Here is a 25,396-nt window from a genome sequence, read left to right on the forward strand (position 1 = left end):
CTTTAGGCGAAACCTATCAAAGAAGTATCATAGTAACAGGTCACGCTGACCTCCCCATATTTCTGAACCGGTTGTGGTACATACGTAAATTCAACATCCAGTCTTACAGCCAGTCTTTGGATGACTGACTCTTACTAGCTTGTTCTGTAAGCAAGCTGAAATGCACCTGGTGGGACTGGATACAGAGGGTTACAAGGGGGTTACAAGGCACCCTGTTTCACTACTTGCAGGGTGACGAGCATCAAAACTAAGACCTACTCCATTGGATGACTAAATTAATACCCAAAGAGGCAGGAACAGTGACGAAAAATAGAGCAAGTGTAAATTAAACCTTAAAAAAAAAATCAAATGAAGAAGTTGGATACAGACTTTGCTCTACATTTTTATTACAGCAAGATGAACAAAGTATCAACAAATTGAGGAAAATGTAATGAACATTACCGGATGACATTCTCAAGCATTTCACCCATGCCTTTCAAGGCTGCCCTGTCATGATATTTTAAATATCTCTGGGATATGAATAATAATTACAATAGATTTAGGAATTTGTCAAGCTTCCTTTAAGAAACTGTATAATTTCTGTTGAATTCAGAAGTGCAACACTTTTGTAAGCATTTATCTGAACACTCCAGGAATGTGTTTTCTCAGTAAGCAAATGATAAATTAATTTTGTTACCACGTGCCCTTCTAGAACTTTCCCTTCAGATTTTAATTGCTGTATTGTAAAATTAATCCATACATTTAGTTCGAACAGAACGCACTGTGAGTTTGTCCCACACCAAATTTCTCCCCTGAATAACTGAATTAATTCTTAGCTAAGGAAATAAATATTATAGGACTGATGGAAAAATTTCACAAAGAAATTTGCACTGAGTTTGTAAAAGCCCTTTAAGATCAACTTAAGAGCAATCTATTATGTATTGCTCAAAGATGGCAAACTTTGGACTGTGAGAATTGAAAGGTTACCACTGAAAAGTCTAGAGCAACAAGAATTCATTTATTTACCATTGTATTTAAGACACTATTTTGCTTTTCTAGGAAGTGTTCTATGACTTTAAAAAGAAATAAACATATCTACTGATTGTTAAGCACTTGTTAGCACTAAGATACTATGACCATGGGTTATAGAGAGGTAGGCTATTGGTAAACATCTACTTTAATGCATCAGAGTCATTATATCAGTGATGCCTAGGTCACGTAAACTGAAAGGAAAAAAGCAAAAAGCTAAGCATTCCTACTTTCAGTACAAGTTTGAAGCACACAGAAAGACTAAATTTGCTGTGCATTTCAGTCTTTCCTTGGTCCCTGGCACAAATACAACTATAACACTAACATAGGCCCTTATATACAGCTTGGCACCCAGACATTTCCTTCTCAGAAACGCAAGGTCATTGCTGGACAGGACATGTATGCACTGTTACAGAGCTGTTACAGGTGGGGAGGGAGTAATTTTGCAATGTCTACCAGCTCCAGGCAGGACAAATAGTGCAACACATTCTTATGTACTAAAGACTGATCCAAGGTCTTCTACTGAAGTCAGTGAAAAGCCTCATCCTTGAAAATTCTCCCTCAGCCCAACTGTAATCAGCTGCCTTCAGTAGCGTAAGGACAAATTAAAAGCATTTTTTTATAGACTACTTACCAATATATCTACTAGATTCCACAGTACAGAATCTGTTAAAGCTTTCACACTTCATTCTAATGCCCTCCTTATATTTTACGTGACTTGCAAACATCACACATCAATGCCCACCTGTGTTATCAGAGGTATTTTTATTTGATTTGGATAAGATGGATCTGGGCTAATCTATTCTACATAAATACAGGATAGATCTAATAATATGTAGTTAGTACTGCACATATTAAAACAAGCTTGCTAATCATGCAAATTGTTCTTCCATAAATCATACCAAAGACACTGAAGTTCTTTTTAAGAAAGAAAATAATGAGGTATTACATGAGGTATTTCAACAAAGTGGATTTTCTCATTGGGATAGATCTTAAAATAAGTACCCCTAGTTTAAATGATCTGGTGCAGTAAAACAGGACAGATATATAGCCCTAGAAATATCACTGTGTCCAGCAGTGACTTCATTCTCACAGCATGACTCAACACTTAGTATTTTTCGTAAGTAGAAACTAAAATTTTCATCTGTGATATCTTTCACCTGAGAACATCAAGGGACTTTACAACCCTGTTTTGCTTCCTCCCTTCATTGGCATTCAGACTAGTTTTATAGCTGTAGAAATGAAAGTAAAAGCAATTTGTAACTTTGTAACTTTGTCCCAGGTCAAAGAGAAGGAGCATAACAAAGCTAACTAGATTTTCACTAACTCCTATGTTCAACTCACAGGCCTCCATCCTTTCTCTACTGATCTCAGGCTAAGTCACTGTGTAATCTACTTTGCAACATTCATCATCTTCATGTGTACAGCACGTTCCAAAGTAGCCCAACAGGACATGTAGTCTAGTAAACAAAGCTATACAAAACAAAAGAAATTGGAGCTGCCAGTTATTAGTTTCTGAGATATGACCTCTTACCAACATATCTAAAGCAATTTACAAGTTAGACTTCAGCATCAAAATGGAAATTTTATTTATATTTTCAACATGAAATACAATAAAGTAGGGTCCTATGCTGACAGACATGCTTCTCTGCAAGATCAGTCAATTCTGTCTTGTATAGAATCAATTCCTCAATGAACACATTTGGATTTTAAATAGATATGAGTCATATTTTAAAACTTTTTCTGTACTCTGATGCTTATTGTAAGTAACTCATTAAAAGCAATATTTATAAAGCACTGATAGCAGGCTGTACATAACTAGGGAGTGATGACATACAACAGAAGACAACAAGTATTTGATTTTGGTTTATCAAGTGATAAGTTACATATGCATCTCCTCAAAATTCAAAAGCTAGCTTCCGTGGAGTCATGAATTGCTTCACCATTTCATCTGTGACGTGTTTGCGTCTCTCTTGATGAGCTGCTATCAAGGGCTGCAATGTTTCAATAAGCACCTTCTTCAGCTCCCCTGTGAGCAATTCCCCACTTGTGTATGCCTGTCAAGGAAGTGTTGATAGCTAAATATGGTGCTACATGAAAAGAGGCTTAGTGACAAGAATTTCTTTAAAAGTCTGTCCTTGGCGAATAAAGATTTGGATGTCTCTATAACTAAGCATATGCTTAAGATCATCTGGTATCAATTTGAAAATGTAACTTGAAAAATTACTTGTTGCCTTTTAAAAAGTTAAGGCAGTTGGGCAATTTCATATGTAACAAGCTGACTGAAAAAAGCCACATTCACAAGATTTTAACTTGGAAACCCTGTAACTACTTGCAGGAAACTGCACATTTTCCTCCCTAGAATCCCAATTCAAATAAACAATTGCCCTCAGCTGTTTTCTTTTTCTTTTTGCTTTGGTTAGTTTCTTTTTCTTTTTTCTTTTCTTTTCTTTTTTTCTTTTTTTTTCTTTTTCTTTTTTCTTTTTTTTTTTTTTTTTTTTTGCAATAGGAGGTAACAATTCTCATATTTTTATCTCACTGAGTTTGGTTATGAGGTTAGATATGATTAAAGTATTCTTTTTTATAGCAAAGACACTGATAATCTTTGTTGACACTAGGAGTTATGTTCACTCTTGGCAATCCGTTCAATTGCTCTACTACTGAAAACACTTTAGCAGCAAACACAGGCTAAACAGAAGACTGTGCTCAGCCCCAGCTAAGGCAGTTCAACTACAGTTTGAAATGACCGTGAACATGACAATATTACTTTCTCTTATCATCAAGCCATTGGTAATACTAATTCAAGGCATAACTGTTGCTGATAGTCACACACCTTAACAACAACAAACTGAATTGTTTTAATTAATTTTAGTGGATTTATTTTCGAATACGAGCTGATGTCGCTATGTCTGAATATCCACTTCCAAAAGCTTCTCCCTGTGGTACTGTAACTGAAGCAGTTCTACTAATGACAGTATAAGCTGTGACTTCATGTTTTCTAATCTGGCTCAGAGGCAGCATTGCAGCAAGCTGAGGACCGTGGTCTAGGTTTTGTGTTCCCTGCAGCAGAGTTACACTAATACTGCTCTGCAGCAGAGTTACACTAATACTGCTGTAATGGTTGGAGAGTAATGGAAAACTGCTTAGTACCTCGATTGTGCTCCAGATACATAAGAAATTTGTAAGAATTTGCAAGGGGATTAGTAGCTACCTAACCTGCCCTTGCATGGGAAAGGTGAAAGGGTTAGAGAAGAATCCATAGCTCTTGCCTTTCTTACTGCTGTTCCCACCAGGAGAAAGCTGAAAAAACCAATGTGACCTGGGTACTATTAGCTACAGATACCATCTTCCACAGAATAGATATTCCCTAGTGTTGATGATGATCATATATCCGAAGGCAGTGAAAGCTCTTGCTACTGCTGCCAGGAACAGAAGCCTGCCAGATGGTTTTAAGGAAAATACTAGTCATATTAAGCAGCTTTTATCTGGGCTCAGTGAATCAGTTCCTCATTGTTATTACCTTTCTTGTGAAGAAAAGATCAAAAAAAACCAACAAGTTTTTGACATTAGCTTTTGTAGCTGCAAAGTATTTAGGTACTTTGCACATTAGGCACAGGCAGGGTTTATTATACAACAGCAACATGAATCTCAACAAAGTTCAACCATGTGAAAAGTAGGAGAGAGGCTGTCCTACACAGTGTTAGGGATTTTTATGAAAATACTCGAGAAATTATTATTTTTTTCTTTTTTCAAAAAAACGTAGAGACCAAATAACCTGTGAGAAAGCAAAACATTGCAACAACCACATACAGTGAACCTTATAAAGGATGAAGAGGGGAAGAAGAGCAACATAATTATTTTCCTGAAGAAGCTTCATAGGAGGTTTTCGTTACAGCTTTGTCCTCCCAGCAAGGAATGAATAGTACTATCTTTAAGTTGGCTACTTACCTGCTTCAGTTGTTCAAGCCTGTCATCATCTTCCAGAAAGAAGGTCAGATACATGAAAGAAACATCAACATCACAGTTACCCCCGTACTTCCTGTGCTCTTCAATAGTATCTCTACCTCCTGAGAAGGCATGCTTGTTAATCTGAAACAACATAAAGATTTGATGATATAATTTCTATAAAAGTGCAGATGACTACATTGAAAGAAGAGGTGTATCACAACCCTCTGAAGTCTAGCTGAAGGACTAGTTGAAAGATGAGTGGGACAAATTAACACAGAACCTCTCAGGACTGAAGCAGGAAGGTCATTAGAAGCTAGCACAGAAAAATGACCACGCACACACATTCCACAGATCACATAACCAGGTGAAAAGGAAGCAGAAAGCAAAATAAATGCAAACAAGGTTTGTCAAGAAAGTTTAAGAAGCTGTTGCTTGTCGGGGAGACTGTGTGCTTACAACAAATGTACTTTCTATAAGAAAAAATACACATAACTCATCAAGAAATTAACTTTGAAAGAGATGGAGGAGGAATGGAGAATTTTTGAAGAAATTCTAGAGAGAATTCAGTTTCCTCTTTTTTCTGTGAGAAAACACAAGAAAGCAAGGTTAAAGATTACAAAACCCTGGCTATGATGGCTATCCTTAGACAAAGGCCCAATTGCTCAGTCTAAATATGAAATACATGCTGACTTTTTCCCCCTCTTCTTAAGCATAGCTTCCTTCAGGCAGACAAATTGCACTGGTAAATACAGCTTATCTGCGTATCCCATTCATAGCAATTTAGAAGCCACTGGCCTATTTTAAAAAAAAATGACACGGTTAGCATTCTCAAGGGATGCCAAACTTCCTACAAGTTTAAAGAAAATAGCAAGAATGAGGAAGAAAAGCCTTCCTCAATGATAAAGACAGCTTTCATTTGGATCTTGTACCTTTTTTCAGGTATCATCAACAGCCAAAAGAAACATATGCACATGAAGTAAGATTTTATTGGTTCTGGTACCTAGGAATTGTTTGTTTCATATTTACCATTCTTGAATATTCTTATTATCTGTATCAGTGTTGCTTTTTTGGAGTTTTTCTAACCACTATGTTACAGATGTCTTGTGGAAATGAGTTGCATACCGTAATTATGCAGTGATGAGTATCTTAAGAAAATAAACTGCCATCTGTCACATTTCATCTATTCTTATATTGTAGGACAGTCCGAATAGCTGCTTCAGGATCTGTAAAATTAATTTTTTATATATTATTTTTGCACTTTCCCTCACATATCTCCTTACTAGATTCCCATGTCTTGCCAGTCTATTTTTTTCCCATGTCTCTAATCTCTATATTTTATCTTTTTACTAAGGTGAGAGGGACTAACTACAATATGCTGGCTGAAGGCATATTATTATTTCATAAAAAAGTGTTCCATATTATTCTTGCATTCATTTCTTACTTTCACTGGCCCCTACTCATTGATTATTTCAGTGATCAGTGATGCACTGATCTCTTCTCTGAATTAATATAGATAACTTAGAATATAAATTACAGGTCCTAATAAAACATGCAAACAATTGAGCTGTAATTCAGTGTTGATATGTGAAATAAGAATTTACAGTAATAATTAATTTCCTTTGAAAAATTTCCTAGATGCTTCTCAATCTTTTCCCATATTGACTAATTTTTCCTTTTTTATTACCTGCAAGTTTTGAATCTCATTAATTTTCAATATATTAGTGATCTGAAAAAGGCTGCAAATGATACTTCTTCTTGTACAAAAGTGGTGCTCTGATTTTAACCTTTAGCTATGATGAGAAGTCACCATTCCTTCTCTGAATTTTGTTTTCCTGGCCACAACAAACACTTTGTCTTTCACTCAAGAAATATTTTCATAGCTAGCTCTTGTGATGTGATTCCTAAGCTGAAACAAATGTCAGTTTGTCCTCCATTACTCAATAGTTTACATTGTGTTCAGGATTTCCTTTGGAGAGTTTTTATATTTCAAATGGCTAGATTTTTCCTCTATTATTATTCTTCCAACCCACTCAAAGATAGTAGAATTCGGACTTAATAATTGATCATAAAATATCTCATATCTCTTTAAAGAATATTAGATGATTGCCAGGAAAAAGTGAAAAATACTACCAATATTACCACTAAGTGAGTATCCTCTATTCTGAAATTATAGGCTTTGTTTTTTTAAAAAACAAATGTTTCACTGCAACGCAATAAATAAATGGTAAGAATTCCATCCAAACCATGAGGAATTCTATTTTTTCAAAAGAGTACTGCTTACTCTAACTAGTTTCTACATCAGATAACGAATCATTATGAAACAACTGCAGAAGAATTTGACCAATATAAATGTTTGTAAATCATCAGAGAATTAATCCAAGATTACCCAGCAGAAACAAAATAGATAACTTTTCTTGTTTCGATTGATAGTAACTTCAGGTCTGGCTATTTTGTCTATAAATCCTTTTCCATCTAATGACTTCTTTTTGGTTTGATTGGTTTTAAACTGCTGTGACACAGATGAGCTTTTGCCTAACTCAAGTCATCTGACACTGGATGAGAGGGATTTTCCTTGGAACTAAAAGGGGCACTATGAATATACCCAGATAGGATACTCCTTGTAAAATTCAGATGAGGTTCAACATAATATTTATATGGGAATTGGAGTAAGGAGTGCATGTCACCAGCAAATCTCCAAGCAGCAGGGAAAGTTTGAAAAGTGTTGCAACTACCACTATTTAACATTTTGTGCTCCTAGCATGGAGAGGCAGTTGAGAGAAAGAGCTGTTTATTTGATTTTTATCATGGACTGTCAAATTTCAAAATGATGGCAACACAGATGCTTTTTTTAGAACAAGAATCTCCGCAGATATCAGATGAACAAACAGGATGTTTTGTAGATTATGCTAGCTAATGTCTAGCTACATTATTTGTCTAACTTTGTCAATTGCTGAAGAAGCTTGGCAATGAAATGAATGGGAAAAAGGATGCCAACATGTTTAAATAAAACAGGAAAAAGTCATCATTGTAATCATGAGGAACATCATTTCTCTTCATTATAAAGCTTTGTGCCCACAAGTTGCACAGGTTCTTACCTTGGTCTTGATCTGTTTGGGAGAATCAGTGAGGAAGATGGAGGAGTTTGGGTCACTAGCACTCATTTTTGTCTGTGCTCCTTGCAAGGCTGGAAAGAAGACTGAGTGCAGTAAGGCTGGTTTAGGAAGTCCAATTCTAGGTGCTACATCTCGGGTCATTCTAAAATAAGGATCCTAGAACAACCATTAATAAAAGGACAAAATAAAGTTGAAAAACATGAAAGCACAAGAACATGAAAGCTGATTAGTACTAACTGTTAGGCATTAGTTCATGCCTTAACAAGTGGCCTCAAGAAAATAAAAATGTTCCATAGCCTATTCCCAATCCCCTCAGGCAGCCAAATCATCTTGAGGAACAAAATGAACAAAAAATCCCTAATCTCTTTTTATTTCTGTATTTTTACTACACATTCCCATTCCCTCAGTTAACAGATATATTCAAATAGATGTGAAAACTATGCGTAATAGTCTGGACACGGATACAGTCTAACCGTATTTAACAACCATCACAGAATCTAAACTAAATCAATGATCAAGCTGGCAGTGCTGTGCTGCTGACCTGACTTAAACCAACTGCAAGAGTTTTACTGCATAAAGCAATGGCTGATGAATATAATTACGTTACATTCCAGTGACTGTCCCTGTAACTAAAACAACTAAAGATCCAGAGGGTGCAGAATTTGATTCCTAAAAGCAATATTTATCTACAGTAATGATACTACTACTGTCATTTGTAGTAGATGTTGGTCTATCCTCTTTCTATAGATCTGAATTATTAAGGTTCTGCAGGTTTTTGGCAAACTACTCCAGTGCTTCGTTATTTTTAGTGGTAAAAGGTTCTTCCCTAATGTGAACATCTTGTGTTGCAAGTTAAGTCCATTACTTCTTGTTCTGGTTACCATAGAAATGGCCAGAAGTTTCTTTCTATCCTCATGTCAGTATGCTTTTGCATAATTGAAGATTTCACAGTCTTTGCTTTCATAGATGCCAGTGCATTGTGAACCAGGCTGAGATCAAGACAGATCCAAGACTGGCAAGAATGAGTAATTATGAATCCATGACTGGGAGGCTATGAAAGCTTTCATCTTTGTCAGGACACAGCACAACACTCTTTTATCTCGTCTAACTTCTTCTCAAGAAAGGTGTTCAGAGGAATGTTTTATAGAAGTTTTGATATAGTACCATGAATTTTGAAGGGTATACTACAAAAATAAATACATGAAAAATCAAATTAAGTAATACTATTTTTAACCTGGTCAATAGCACACGGAATAAGACACTGAATGTTCTCCTTGCCATTGAAGATCTGTGGAAATGATGAACTGAAAGATGGAGCAGCTTGAATAGCAGGGAAGCTGATCTTTCCTAGAAAATAACACATTTGAAAAAGCTGAGAAAGTCAAAATATGCAATGATAAAAAGATATATAATACACAAGTGAATCATTCAGATGCTAAGTTGAAGACCAACTCCTGTCTTTATCATGCAGTTTTCCCTTATTTGAGAAAAAATCTTCACCTTTACCTTCTGTGATCATAACATACTTTCAACATCAAAACGTATTTTCAACTAACATAGAACTGATGTAAGACGACAGGCTGTGATGGCAGAAGTTCAGGAAAAAGTTCATCAGCACATGCTCTGTACATGGAAATGTACCTGCCTCATCTCTCCTCTCAGAATATCTACAATTCTCAGAAATATACTTGACTTTATCATCGCTCTAATGAACTGCTCATTTTTTTTCCTTTGTGAGAGAATGATTACAAATCTACCTATTGGGCAAGTTTCACTCTAAGATCTTAGAGCCATTGCTATATGCATATTATTGTAATGAAAAAGCACCTCAGATGTGTCTAACGATCTTTTTTATACAATGCTTAATTGTAGAGTGACCAGGCTGATTCCCTGATCAAAACCTTCTCAGATCTGAATGGTAACAGTAGATTTTTCCAAATATGGAAAGAAGCCGTCATCATAATACCAACATTTAATAGAACACTGGTAGGAATTAGTTCCTTGGTAACAGTGGATGCTGAAAAGCCACTGCTGGCCCACCTACTGGCCAGAGAATGATGCTGCCACTCAGGAATTCCAAGGTTTTAATGACATCTCTGACACAAGAGAGTCCTGTGAGAGACAAGAGTCTTTCTGTGGCCAGTGTGATAGAAGCCTTCAATTGCAGTGAAGTAAGGGAAAGACAGGGTTACCCAGCACCTTGATAATCAGGCTCTTGAGCACCTCTTAATTTTTGTCACATGTGGGTATGTGCATATTAATAGATTTTTTTCTGGAGAAAAGCTTCTACATAATTTTGTAATAGAAATTTCTTGGAAATATTACTGACTATTTCAGTAACAGTTACAAAAAATAATTATTTTCTATCTTGGACACTTCAGCTTCTCTGCTTTGTACTTCACTTTTGCTAAGGCCAGAAAGTAGCTCTCATATTGGATCTTTCACTCTTAAATGTTTTCCACAGTGAAGGCACCACAACAGTATCCTTTCGGAATCAGCTTAGAAATAGGGATCTTGCTTTTTTTGTTTGTTACATGAGTGGAAGATACTAATCTGTTTACTAATTCCTTAAATCGCTCCATAGAAAGAGAAAACAGGCATCATTTCTAGAAATCCATATTATTTCCTACCAATGCAATCACTGTCTGTAAAGCCAAAGATTCCTTTCACTTGGTTAAATGTAACATGCTTCTGAACTTTGACGATGTTTTTGTAGAATCCGGCACTTGTCCTGTGAGAAAGGAAGTGGAAAAATAAAAAGAGGAGTCAAGAACAAAAAAGCATATAGACAGAAACTTTCATTCCATAAGAGAGAGGGCCACAAACCCTGCAGGATTAAATCTCTGAAGGCACCATTTTGGTCTTTTGTGGCACATTTAGATGATAATCAATGACTACTTACAAACAAGTTTAATATATTCCTTTTTTTCCAATAACATTTATTGCAAACAAAATTTTTCACAATTAATTATCTGAAAACAGAAATGTTTTCATTTGTAAATGATGCAAAAATGCCTTGTCTCTATGCTTTTCTGTGAACTCGGGCATCCTGACTGGTGTGCTGCTTGATATCCCTTATGTGCATCCCGTAAGGGACACTTCAAAGGGATAGTAACTCAGATTTTTCATGTTCTTATTTTCTGTGGGCTAAGTTCCCTGGTCCCATATTTCTTACCAGACACAACAGCAGCATTTCCAAATCTGAAACTGTTCAGCAACTTCTTTCTTTTACTTCTGCTGAAAACCTGAAGCAACTTTCCTGAGTCAGGAAAAGTCAGGGGAGTGAAAGGAGGAAATGCCTTGCAGGCCCCACATTCTGGGAGCTATACGTTATACAGATGTATTCTAAAACATGTATTCTCTCATCCTAAGCATCCAAGGAAGCTCATCCCCCCTGTATGAAAGAGCAAAGCCCAAAGTTTCAGTTCTGGGTTCTGCCATGTAACTTCCTCCTCCTGATAAGGCAACTCCAATAGCATTTTTTTTTAAAATCGTCTTTAAACTTTGCTGAAAGTTCCAATAATAATCTTTCATGCTGTATTATTAAACTAATTGACCATAACAAGTTGCTGAAATACCTTTTCCAATAAGTAACATAATGCAGATAAAGTGTAAACAAATTGCAAAGGTTTTGATATCATCTTAAATAAAACAATCTGGAGGTTTCTTGGTGGTTCAGAAATTCTTACACTTCAGGGGTTTAAATTATTTTTTTAAATTTAAGCTTGAGTATTATACACAATTCCTTGTTCATGTATTATACAGAAGAATGCCAGGAGAACATATATAAAACATGTAGACAGCAAAAAAAATAGTAAGTTTCTATTTTAAATATTATACAACTTGTCTTGAAGCTTTCAACTCTAGATACATTTATCTAAACACTGCTGTCTGTCAAAGCTCAAGCGAAAATTTCTTGATCACGGTGCTCTAAAGAAATCTTATACTTACCCCAAGTAGTCTAAATCAGAAAAGATAAAGGTTTTATTGATGTCAAAACCACATGCAATAATGTCTTTTGCATTCTCTATAGCATATTCATATGCCTTCTCAGTTGTCAGGTCCTTCCAAAGGTATTTCTCATCATCAGTTAACTGTATAACTAAGGGAACATCAAATACTTCTTGCAGCCACCTAATAAAAGCAGAAAGATTTTATCTCGGAATAAGTTAAAATGAAGATATAAGGTAATGCAGCTAAAATATTTTCATACATTTAAACAAAAGATATAAAGAGGTCTGATTTTCTTATCTTTGTACCATATGCAGTTACTTGTGCTTATGTGAACAGTTATGATTGCATAAAGTTTTTCATTTACTTAATATTCACCTGAAATAAATAGAACCCATTACAATGTATGATTTTAGTAGTTCTACAACAATATTCAATATTTCCCTAGGAAAAACATGTTTTGATTAATATAAACGATTGAAATAACTTACTTTGTGAATATAAACGGGATAAGATGACCAACATGCATTGCCTGAGAGGAAGGGCCTCTGCCAGTATAAAGGTAAAAGGACTTCTTATTTTCATAGGCATGAAGGACTTGGTCCATATCTCTAAAGAAAAAGCAGAGAAAACCATGATGCATTTCTTACAGAACTTAAGAAGAAATATCTATAGCAAAAAGCTTCCATTTGAAGTTTGAGTGTGTTTAAAACCGAATAAATAAAATATAGTATCTAACAAACACACCCAGGTACAGTTAACATATGAAAAAGAGCAAAGAAAAAAATAATTAAAATACAAAAATTGCAACTTTTAAAATTAATTAATTTGATAGTAACTTCTAAAGCCTAATAAAACAGAGCTAGGAATAATTTCCTCTTCCTATGGGGAAGGAGGATGGCTTAGTTTGTACCCCTGCAGCTGAAATTTTTCCCTACCCAAAGAGGATGGCATGGCTGACCAATCTATTGGGAATAGTCTCTGGAAGGGGTTTTGTCCTGAATCTCACCCAGGCATTGGTTTGAAAAGTGCTGGCTGCCATGGGCCAAAAACCCATGTGTGCTAGACTGTGTAGAAGACTGGAAGGCTGGTGCTTAATGTTATTCCATGAGTCTTTTTTATGTAACCAAACAGGTATAGACCCAGAATCTCAGGCCATGTGGACCCTTGCTGAAATCAGTGACTCCATATGAACCCTGGGGTTCTCTGCTAGGCCAGTTCCTCCATCTGGCTGCTAACATACTGAGTCAAATTGGAACCCGTAGAAAGCAAAAATTCCCTGCACATCTTTCTTCTTTGGGGGATTAATGAGGACATACCAGAAACTGGCACATATACTAAAAAATAACACAGCATTCCAAATGTTGACAGTGTAAACCTGATGTACTTTTACTCATTTCAAATTATATGGTTGGTTTACCTGGATGTAAAAAAACCCATGGATTTGCTGGGGATAGGTTTCTCCTGATAGCGCTCTCAGAAATTCCATCTGATCTGACCTTTAAGTTTTAAAAAAAGTAAAACTCACCTATGGGAAAAAAAAATTCCTCTGCGTAGGAAGCGATGTGGTTTTTGCCCAATAGCTCTTTCTATTCGATTAATCAGATCTGTGTCAATTTTACTGCTGCCAAACCGAACTGCAATAATAAAATGTTAAAAATGTTTAAAAAAAAGTAAAAAAATGCACAGCTACTACCAAATCTTGTATTTACCAAGAACACACCAATACAGCCTAAATAAAAAGAGACAACTCATTCTTCAAGTCTCAAGTAAAATACAAAATGGCTAGATTTTCCTGATTGTTGCCTGGAGTCCCAGCAGCAGTCCCTGATACTAATTTTGCTTATGTTAGCAAACCCAGCACATTCACAGCAGGCAGTGTTGCACCATCCATGACTGATGATTATAGCCACAGCTTCCCTAAAGCAAGAATATTCTTTATGCAGAACAAAAGCATGCCAAAGAAACATATTTAGGGCAGTAACTTGGTGGCCTCTGGAAACAACAGCATTAAAACGTATGCAAGGCTCTGAATGCTTCTTTCTTGATGCCCAAGTTTTCGGCTCTCAGGTCATATTGCTTTCATCTTCAACCCCAAATATTCTTATGCAAATGGCACTCTTTTATGTTTACATGATTATGGACACCACTCCCCTCAAGAGGCTTCAAAAGGTAATGCATAATACTTTTAATTGCAATGAAGTAGGATTTAATGCTTGGTGGTTTAGAAAATCAGCTGATCAATATGATAGCATTTTTCCAGGCATTTAGGCGCAGTCATTTCATGTAGGAAAAGTTTTGGCAGATTGAAAAGGTAGTATTTTTTCCTGTTGCAGATAAAACCAAACTGGGGAAACCTTTCTTCAGTAGAGCTTGTTATACTCCAATCCCAGTTCTTGGGGACTTTTCTAAGCAGCTCAATATGCCATGTCTAAAATCTAGACAAGAATCTGCTCTTTGCTACTATTCTGTTCTATGCAGAATTAGAACAACTTGCAGTATTTATTATTGCAACTTCCAAGGTATTCAAAGGAGTAAAACAGAGATTCTGGAAGTAAAAATTCTTTTATATGTAGGTTATACCTAGATCTGTCTATTTCGAGTATTTTTTTAAAAATAGACAATGTTGGCAAATTCCCCACTTATAAGACATACGTCCATATGGCAGAAGCAATTAAGTTTGCATTAGCTGTAACAGGAAATATTCATTCCACTGGAACATAGAGACGACACTTGACAAATCCCAAATATTGTAACAGTTTCCTAAGGAAACCAGAGACAGAGAAATCAACTTAGACCCATTCATTATGCAGCTAGCAAGCTATTTGACTTGTATGACTACTGTACTTTCACCCTGTGGAAAACACAAGTGTAATTACTTTGAATGTCCCACATAGAATCAGGTTTATTTTTAACTCCCTCCTTATGCATATTCCCATCTTTTAATTCTTTTTTTTTTAATCAAAAGCAACAAAATATTAAAAGCCTTCCTACAGAGTATGGTAACTAACCAAAATGTTCTTCTAAAGACTACAACTTCCTATGAGAGCAGGTAGGTTTAGATTTCCTAATGTTACATCCTGGCATCACTAGATAACACAGCTAGATTGACTCCAGTTGGAGACAGAGCTGTTCACCCGTGTTGTTCACCTGATGTACTGCCTTGGGAACACAACTCATTTTACAAAGCAAAATAACTAGCTACAGGGGCAACAAGGAATATTGAGTACACTAGGACAACTTGAAAAGCCAAATATTTAGACACTCTGAGCTCCTCTCCTGTTTTCTGGCTGAGATGCATGTTCCAGTTTGATGGTGTATTTTGTTACATGGACTACTCGCTGAGCAGCCTTTCACAAATAAATTCAGAACCCTCACTGAAGAAAAGATTCAATCTTGACATGAGAGAGGAATGGAAATATATCCAGTCTGACCATCAGTTTCGAGGTGTTTCTGCTCTTCTAGACTCTCCACATCTAATTCATTTTCTTCTAGAATAACCTGGTTATGCCCTTGCATTACTACTGGACTTTGTACTAAATTCAAGTTTTCTAACTATATACAAATTCATTATTAAATGGGAAGAGAAAATAGGTCTATCATTCACCATTATTCAACAGGCACACGTTCTTGTTTGCAATTGTTCATTCACTCTAGGTGAGTGCAAGAAATCATGCAAAGGAAGCACTGAGGCCATTCACTGACTGATTAAAACAAATGCCACTAAAAAAGAAAAATGCTGGTTCATGATTCAGCAAATACCAATTTAACTCATATGTTTTGGGAGAGTTATTATATCTGCTTGTCCGGAGCAGAACTTAATTACCAAATTAATTTCTTCCTAGCAAACAAAATGCATTACCAAACGTCAAAGTAATTATAATCTGAATGAATACTACCAGAGACCAAATGAACATAAAAAATGTTTGATTCAGCAGAATACTAACAACTGGTAAGAGGCTAATCTTACAGAAATAGAAACCGTGAAAATGCTCCAGACTAATTGGGGCTAGTCACCCTGTAAATGTTTGTACAATGTCAAAAAAAGTGGCCAAAACCTCTCTGTCATATTGAACACTTTTCTGGAAATGCCTGAATAACTTTATTAAACATTCACAGAGTACCTCTTCTTTCTCTACGCTCTTCTTTCTCATTAAAACTAAATAATTTTTCCCTACCTAATTCCTCTTATCCCCACTTCCTCCTGAAAGGGTCTACTATTCCTCTTTTAATACTAACAGCTAAAGCTTTCAGATTTTTATTTTAAAAGATAATGCTGGTTTGTAAAAACGTGCAATACAGGCCAGTCGTACCACACATATTTACAGTATGTTAATATTAATTCTAACAGTTACAAATGCAGTTCAAGTGAAGATATAGACAGTTAGTAATATAAGAAGTCCTTTTATAGATTTGAACAGGTACTCTTTTTTATAGATATTGGATATGTTATGCTTGAAACTTAATAAACTGGTAAAGTTCAACACTTTTCAGTCTCTCTATCCAGAGAGATTCTACCTTCCTAGACAGCTGCTAAAAGGGACACATTCTCCCTCACAAGCTTTAAAAATATTCTTTAGTGTGCTTTTAATCTATAGTTTTTTAGCTTTTACCAAAAGACAGCTTTTAGTTTGCTGTCCTTAAGATAAGATGTCCTGAAAGCTGAACAGCTTGCTCTGCTGTTTTCAAAAGTATGGCTGCATTGCTGAAAATTTACTGTGTGCTTTTCCTCTTTCACCACTGTCCTGTTACATTTGAATAAGGAAAACTAATAACCAGTAGCTTTAGTTACACAGTAACTTTACTGACCAAGTCACTCTCGATAATCTTAGAAAGGTCAGGGAGACCAGGAGAGGTTCCTGAGGACTGGGAGAAAGCAAATGGCTTTCTGATCTTCAGGCAGGGGAAGAAGAAGGATCCAGGGAACTACAGGCTGGCCAACTTCACCATGATCCCCAGGAAGGTGACTGAGCAAACAATCCTGGAAACTGTTTCCAAACATATTGAAGATGAGAGTGGCTGAGTAGTTAGCATAGATTTATGAAGGGGAAATCATGTCTGGCCAACCCAACAGCCATCTACAACAAGGTGACTAGCTCAGTGCCTGAGAAGAATGCAGTGGATATTGTCTATCTCATCTTTGGAAAGGCTTTCACACTGTCTCCTGTAACATCCTCATAGACAAACTGCTGAAGTACAGACTAGATAAATTGACAGTGAGGTGGACTAAGAACTTCTTGAATTGCTGGGCTCAAGGGGTTGTGATCAGTGACACAAAGTCCAACTGAAGGCCAGTCATTAGTGGCATACCTCAGAAGTCAATACTGGGGCAAACACTATTTAATATCTTCATTAATGATCTGCACAATGAAACACAGTGCCCTTCCAGCAAACTTGCAGATGATACGAGATTGAGATTAGTGGTTGGTGCACCAGATGCTTGTTCTGCTATTCAAAGGCATCTCAGTCGGCTGGAGAAATAGGCAGAGAGCAATCTCAAAGTTCAACAAAAGGAAATGCAAAGTCTTGCACCTGGGCAGGAACAACACTTGGTGACAACTGTCTGCAAAAAAACTTTGCATAGTAGGACCTGGCGATCCTAGTGGATAAGGAGTTGAATGTTACTCAGAAATTCGCCCTTGCAGCAAATAAGGCCAACAGCCTGTTGGGCTGCATTAGGAAAAGTGTTGTCAGCAGATCAAGGGAAGTGATTCTTCCCCTCTACTCAGCACTGGTGAAACCACATCTGGAGTGCTGGGTCCAGTTTTCGGGTCCCCAGTACAAGAAGGACATGGACATACTGGAGCAAGTCCATCAAAGGGTCACAAAAATGATTAAGGGACAGAAGCATGTGTAATATGAGGAGAGGCTGAGAGAGCTGGGATTGTTCAGCCTGGAGAAGAAAAGGTTCAGAGGTGATCTTATCAACATGTATAAATGCCTGTTGGGGGAGGGGAAGTTACAAAGACAGGGGCAGACTATCCTCAGTCATGGCCAGTGAAAGGAGGAGAGGGGAGGGATACAAATTGAAACACAGGAAATTAAATTCAAACATAAGAAAAAAAAAAACTTTGTATTGTGAGTTTTTGAACACTGCAACAGGTTGCCCAGAGAAGTTGTGGAGTCTCCATCCTTGGAGATACTCAAAACCCAACTGGACAAGGTCCTGAGATGACTTTGCTTTGAGCAGGAGGGTTGGGCTAGCTGATCTCCAGAGGTCCTTCCAACCTTAACTAGCCTGTGATTCTGTGTCACTTGCATTATTCAGCTCACTGGTAAATATCAGCATTCTAACACATTCTCACTCATTCATCTTTTCGTTGCTCATGCTCAAGTCAAAAAGCCTACATTCTCCAGGGATGCTCATCTCTAGTACTTTACTGACATAACGTTTCTTCCCACAATATTTACAGGCTGTTTTGATGCATAAATAAGGGCACGCCCAGGACAACGAATTAAGAAGAATGTCCCTTTCAATTAAAACCCTTGCTTTTAGCATTTTCATTCTTTTAAGTTTGCATGTACACAAACACAATGGCACCTTTCTTTGGTACTGCTAATAAATAGATGGATTGGTGGTTTCCTTTATTGTAAGAGCTGTCAGATATATAAAATATTTTAATATTTTTTTTAAAGGAGGAGGAGGAAGTTTATCAATAGCAAACAGTAAGAGCTTCACTTCCTGGAGTAGCTACCATTCTTTGAAAAACACATCATTTAGAACAAGCTAAATGACTCATCTACCAAATTCATGACTTTGCTATCAGTGTAAGCGTGGAAAACCCCTTCAGTCTAATCCACCATTTGAAGGTGGGTCAAAAGGCAGTAAGTATACACACACACTCACACACCACCTATCATTGTAAAAACGACACTGGTTTTACGTAACTTATTTACAGTAAAGTCATACCAGTCATTCTCAAAAAGACCTGGAGACTGCGTCAACAAAGTATTCTATACTTCACACCTTTCTACAAGCATTAGAAAACTTCCCAAGAAAACCCCAAACCCTCCCCATGCCTCTTACACAAGTAACAGTCACACAGAGAATCACAGAATGGTTGAGGCTGGAAGGGACCTCTGGAGATCATCTAGTCCACCCCCCCTGCTCAAGCAGTGTCACCTAGTGCATGTTGCACAGGATAACATCCAGGTAGGATTTGAATATCTTCAGAAAAGGAGACCTCATAACCTCTCTGGGCAACCTGTTTCAGTGCTCTGTCGCCCTCACAGTCAAAAAGTTTTTTCATATTCAGATGGAACTTCCAGTTTGTGCCCATTGCCTCTTGTCCTGTCGCTGGGCACCACTGAGAACAGTTCTGGTCCCATCCTCTTGACACCTTCCCTTAAGATATTTACAGACATTGATACGATCCCTTCTCAGTCTTCTCTTCTCCAGGCTAAATATGCCCAGCTCTCTCAGTCTTTCCTTGTAAGAGAGATGCTCCAGGCCCCTAATCATCTTCCTAGCTCTATGCTAGACTCTCTCCAGGAGCTCTATGTCTCTCTTGTACTGAGGAGCCCAGAACTGGACACTTTACTCCAGATGTGGCCTCACCACGGCTGAGTAGAGGGGCAAGATTACCTTCCTTGACCTGCTGGAAGTGCACCCCAGGATATTGATCGCTTTCTTGGCTACAAGAGCACATTGATGGCTCAAGGCTAACTTGCTGTCCACCAGCACTCCCAGCTCCTTCTCTGCAGAGCTGTTTTCCAGCAAGTGAGCCCCCAACCTGTATTGGTGCATGAGGTTATTTCTCCCTAGGTGCAGGACTCCGCACTTGCCTTTTCTAAACTTCATAACGTTCCTCTCCACCCAATTCTCCAGTCTGTCCCGATCTCTCTGAATGGCAGCACAGCCTTCGGGTGTATCAGCCACTCCTCCCAGTTTGGTATCATCAGCAAAACTGCTGAAGAGGCATTCTGTCCCTTCATCCAGGTCACTGATAAGTAAGTTGAACAAAACTGGACCCAGTACTGATTGCTGGAGGACACCGCTAGCTACAGGCCTCCAACTAGACCACTGATCACAAGCCTTTGAGCTCTGCCATTCAGCCAGTTCTCAATCCACCCATCTAGCCTGCTGAGCTTATCTATGAGGATGTCATGAGAAACAGTGTCAAAAGCCTTGCTGAAGTCAAGGTAGACAACATTCACTGTTCTCCCCTCATCTATCCAGCCAGTCGTTTCATCATAGAAGGCTGTCAGATTGGTTAAGCATGGTTTCCCCTTGGTGAATCCAGGCTGACTACTCCTGATCACCTTCTTTTCCTCCACATGCTTGGAGATGACATCCAGGATGGGCTGTTCCATCACCTTTCCAGGGATGGAGGCGAGGCTGACCAGCCTGTAGTTTCCTGGGTCCTCCTTCTTGCCCTTTCTGAAGACTGGAGTGACACTGACTTTTTCCCAGTTCTCAGGCACCTCTCCTGTTCTCAACGACCTTTCGAAGATGATGGAGAGTGGCCCTAGCAATAACATCCACCACTCCCTCAGCACTCATGGGCACATCCCATTGGGGCCCATGGATCTGTGGATGTTAAGTTTGCCTAAATGCTCTCTAATCCAATCCTCCCCCACCTTTCTCTAGGCTTTCTCTCGTCTCCAGGGTCTAGGAATCCCGAGAGCTGGCTGTAGCCGTAAAGACTGGAAAGCATTCAGTAACTCTGCCTTCTCTGTATCACTTGTCACCAGGGCCCCCTACCCCATTCAGCAGCAGGCCCACATTTTTCCTAGTCCTCCTTTTGCTACTGATGTATTTGAAGAAGCCCTTCTTATTGTCCTTGACATCTCTCGCCAGATTTAATTCCAAATGGGCCTTAGCCTTCCTCATCGCATTACTGCGCACTCTGACAACATTCCTATATTCCTCCCAAGTGGCCTGTCCCTTTTCCCACATTCTGTATCATAGAATCATAGAATTGGTAAGGTTGGAAGGGACCTCTGGAGATCATTCTTCAGACATGTGAATACTAAGATTTGACATAAATTAAAAGTTATCTATTCCGTGTCTACGGTTTTGAATTTGTTACAATCTTTTGCTATTTTTGTGGTCATCAGAATCACTTTACATAAATTCTTTAATAGCAGTGAATAAAGTTATACCTATGAGTTTGTCATAGTCCACGCCTTTAGCATTTGATGTTTGCACAGTCCAGGGGTCCACAAAGTCCTCGTCCTCTTCTTTAGTTGTACCATTGTTTATTGATACAAGATCTCTTGGAGGCAACCCTGCCTGATAATCTTGTCCTGTTGTTGTTTTATATGACAGTTTTAATGATAGCAGCATCCTCACTGCTGCATCAATTTCATCCTGAAGAAAGGAAAAAAAGCAGCTGACTTAATATACTTAAAATAGACAGCATCCATGCTATTACTTATTTATAAGCTCTAAGTTAAGCCTTTACATACATGTTTGCAGTAACAATGCCCAACAGAAAAGAAAAATAGTTTCTTAACCGTTAGAATTTAGAGCGTTACCATTGGCAAAATACTTAAAATCTCTCTGCCTCACCTTTCCATATGTGCCTGAGGGGGAAAAAAATACCTACTTGATTTTAAGAGGTATAATAATCAATCTTAAGTATAAATTTCTAAGGTATTTAGATATAATATAAACTGTTACCTAATTTACTTGATTAAAAATGTTCTTGCAGAGGCTCACCTTAAAGTGACTTACTTATTATAATTCATTGGTAGACATGCAGAAAAACAAGAACAAGAAGAACAAGAACAACTTTAACTGTTATGATCTTCCTAATAAAGGGCTATTGTAACATATCACACAAGCCATAAACATGATCAGTTTTATTTGACTGCCAGTTTTAAAGGCTCATTCCCACAGGCATTCCACACCCATACCAACCCATATTAAAACTGAGCTCTCTTTGCCAACATACTGATGACAGAATAGGGAATTGAAACTAAAGGAATTAATGGCAAATTACTAAATTACTTAAGGGAGACCCAGCAGGGGTTGTTAGCACAGTTACAGGAAGGCGTATTTGCCTGTGTGTATGATAATGTATGTAGAAAGAGATATTAAGTAAGAATCTACAAACATGACAGAATATAATACAAACTTCATTTGAAAACCAAATAGCTTGGATCACTTCACATAGCATGGCAATTGTCTGAAACAAATTTTTAGCATACAACTCTGTTCTTACTTCAGGAGTAACAACAGTTGCTCTTGTTAAGAACCACCTTGCTCCAGATACATCCACAGTAGACACAATGGACAAATGCTTTTAAACAAAGATTTTTTTCTTAATGTAATATAAAAGAGATCTCTGACCAACTATATTATTCAGTGCTCTTAAAGACAACCTAAACCTAGAAATTATAGAGTTTGACACATGAAATGAATATACCTTTGGTGCTTTTCCTGCTTTCAGTGCTCTGACTTTTTCTCCTTGTTCAGTTACTTTTTCAAACAGCTGAAGTGGACTCAAAGATTTCAAATCACAGTTCTGAATATCAGCCATCTTCCAAGAGTATAAAAGATCCTTTTATTTACAATTCAAATAAATCTAAAGTCTTCCAGTTTTTCAGCTTGTAGATTCAAAACAGCAGCAACAAACTGACGGAGAACTGTAGGGTGATAAATAGTGTGTTTTATTCTTCTATATATATCTTCAAGATTCAAATATTAGAATAAGAATATAAAAACTATACTGACCCCAAACTTGATTTTATTCATTTGAAGACTGTGGAAAACTATAATTGCATAGTTTACAACAGAGTAATTCACAAAATACGGAATGTTAAATAATGTATGCTTCAGCAAGCATACAGTTTTGGTTATGAAACACATTAAAACCAGCAAGGTTGTTATTATTTTACATCACAAACATATTGATCTTTGTCCCTTTAGTTATAGTCTATAAATGTATCATAAATAAGTTCTCCCTTACTTAATTTCAGTTAATATACCTCTTAGTATATATTTGAGTAATTTCAAAGAATGGAAGTTCCTGTAATATGGATTACATGTGCAGTGGCCCAGGAATTTCTTCCAACTTTTCAAAAATTACATGATACATTGTATTTACAGACTGTCTGATTGATATTTAAGAAATACAGTGAAGCCGCTACCTGTCTGCCATTAGAATGAAAACACATTTCAACTGCAAAGGCAGAAATGTTTTATTTTAAGAAATTGTTCAGGCTCAGCAGCTCTCTATTGGGGTCTTTAGGAGCACGCAGGCTCTTAAACAGCTTTTTGTAAAAAAATTCAAATACTGTGTTGTTTAAATATTTGGAAATGAGGATAAATAAGCACTAACTCGATGTGTGAAAAGTGACTTTTAAAAACATTATGGTTCCAACTACAGTGAATTTATCATATTTACACTGAAGAAAGCAAGTTTTAAAAGGGAGGGAGGAGGACAACATTTGTCTGAAAACCAATATTTTAAGTAAAACTGCAGCCATCACAAATGGATTCATTTGGAATAAATATACCACAAGAGCAGGGTATGATGAGAAGCATGAAGAGAATTATAAAATAATTTGAAAAAATTCTGGTAACATGAGATACTAGTGCAGATCCTAATCACAAAAGTGAATTGAGGTAAAAGTAAATTTCCTAAGAACAATAACATAACTTGGCCAACGTGACAAAGTGCTACACCTCAATCTGATGTGATTGACTAATGTAACCACCCAAGCTACTTTATTGCTCTTTTCTTGAGGAAAGTCATGTCATCTTAATTCATAAACTGATGCTTATTTTATACATACTGTATTCGGATGCAATAGTGAAATGAAAATGCATTTTTGGCAGGAAGTAGCAAAAATAACCTAGTCAGTGCAGCAAGAGATGAGGATATCAGGATTACAGAATGCAAAAAAATACCAACTGCTACCTCAGCCTTCTCTCTAGTTACCTTAATCTTTAACACGGTAAAACAAGATGGCCTTCTTTGCTGCTGGAATTCAAACCATGAATTCAGTTACATGGGACAGAGGTCTTTAGCAGTTTTTGAAATTCATAAATGTAGTTTTGAACTATTCAAAGAAATAAATGGATTTCCTGAATTTTTTTCAGAAACATTTTTCTTCTTTTCTTATTGATATTACGAATCCATACAGTCCCAGACACATTAAGTACTTTATATAAACGGTTTGGGAGGAAAAAAAGACACATGGGAACTTGAAAATGGACTAAGACATTTAGGACCAGAGCCACAGATGAACTTAAACGTGATGTTTATGGTGTAAACTTGAAAGCCAAGAATGACGTGCCTGTTCTTGCTATAAAGTGCAGGGTAACTTGTAATGGATCCTGCTCTTGTGGCTGTTTAAGAATATTACATTAAATTATCATCAGATAAAGCTCAGAAATAATTCTGAAAAGAGGTATCAGGAAACCTCAACTGCATCCTCTTCTCTTTCCAGTTGAATGGCAATCACAGATCTATGATTATTTTCATGGCTTGTTATCTGACTTGGTAAGTGTAGAGGACTGGGAATCAAAGATTAGGGTTTTATACTACATTAAGAATTGCTTCTTCATGACAAACACTGCTTGAAGGTATATCAAAACTTCCAAAGAAATCAGCACTACAAAAGCAATGACTCAGTTTTCATGAATGATGAAAGTACGTGAGAAGATTGCATCAGGTCTGTTAGAAATCAAACAAACAAATGAAAAATGACATTAAACCATGCAGTATGTCCCCGGACATCACATGAAGCATGCCTTGAGAAATATTCCAACATATGCTGTAGTTTATAGCAGAACCAGCTTCTCAGTCAGGTTAATCGTTAATTTTACGTACGAAAACACGACAAAAGCTTGCACGCAGACTCCCTGCGATGGCGATGCGAGCCGCGTGCCGTGTGCCGAGCGGTGGTACGGGAACCGCTCTGCACAACGCGGCGCGCAGAGCTGGGCCCGCAGCCGCGGAGCCCTGCGGCACCCCGCAGCCGCGCGGCCCGCGCCAGGCCCCCGCCGCCCGCCCCGGTCCCGGTCCCGGTCCCGGCTCTCTCGCCTCCTGCGCCCCGCGCCGCCTCCCCTGCCCTGCCCCGGGCTCCCAGCGCGCCGCCCTGCCCTGCCCTGCCCTGCCCTCCCGGCGCGGCCCGGCGCGGCCCGGCCCGGCCGCCGCACGCACCGGCTCTGCCCAGGGCGCCGCTGCCACGGCCATCGCACCACCCCTCCCCCCCGGCGCGGCCAGCGCTTCCTCCCGGCTGGAAACGCACCCCGGCCGGAACCCTCGCCTCCCGCCTCCCGCCTCCTTCCCTACCTGCAGCCCCGCCACCGGCGCGCCTCAGCTCCACGACGCCGGCCCCGCTCGCCTGCCGCGGCTGCAGCAGAGCTCCGCCGCGCCTTCCTCCGCGCACCCCTTTTCCCGCGGGAGGGCGCGGGGCAG

At 38.1% G+C, this 25,396-nt stretch overlaps 1 protein-coding gene across 2 annotated transcripts; it reads right to left on the reverse strand.

The window, feature by feature from the left end:
- Nucleotides 1-2,573: 2,573 nt before the first annotated feature.
- WARS1 (tryptophanyl-tRNA synthetase 1) lies at nt 2,574-25,337 on the reverse strand. Of its 2 annotated transcripts, none has more exons than XM_062577257.1 (11): nt 25,271-25,337; nt 22,394-22,613; nt 21,126-21,333; nt 13,549-13,657; nt 12,512-12,631; nt 12,021-12,203; nt 10,700-10,800; nt 9,304-9,416; nt 8,052-8,225; nt 4,957-5,097; nt 2,574-3,065 (listed from the first exon to the last, which is right to left on the reverse strand). In XM_062577257.1, the coding sequence occupies exons 2-11, from the start codon at nt 22,505-22,507 to the stop codon at nt 2,907-2,909; spliced, it is 1,422 nt and encodes a 473-aa protein (XP_062433241.1). In that variant the 5' UTR covers nt 22,508-22,613; nt 25,271-25,337; the 3' UTR covers nt 2,574-2,906. The 2 variants fall into 2 exon arrangements, with proteins under 2 accessions (XP_062433241.1, XP_062433242.1); XM_062577258.1 differs by lacking the exon at nt 25,271-25,337 and adding an exon at nt 25,139-25,189.
- Between the last annotated feature and the right edge of the window lie 59 nt (nt 25,338-25,396).

This window comes from Rhea pennata, chromosome 5, assembly GCF_028389875.1.
Source record: "Rhea pennata isolate bPtePen1 chromosome 5, bPtePen1.pri, whole genome shotgun sequence".
In the NCBI taxonomy this organism is placed as follows: domain Eukaryota; kingdom Metazoa; phylum Chordata; class Aves; order Rheiformes; family Rheidae; genus Rhea; species Rhea pennata.

Coding starts and splice junctions, on each gene's coding strand:
- WARS1 (XM_062577257.1), bottom strand. CDS start 22,507: ATGGCTGATATTCAGAACTGTGATTTGAAATCTTTGAGTCCACTTCAG. Junction 12,204..12,511: donor ATCCCGTTTATATTCACAAA/GTAAGTTATTTC, acceptor TGCTTTTATTAG/GTGGCTGCAAGAAGTATTTG. Junction 9,417..10,699: donor TACAGACAGTGATTGCATTG/GTAGGAAATAAT, acceptor GTTATTTTCTAG/GAAAGATCAGCTTCCCTGCT.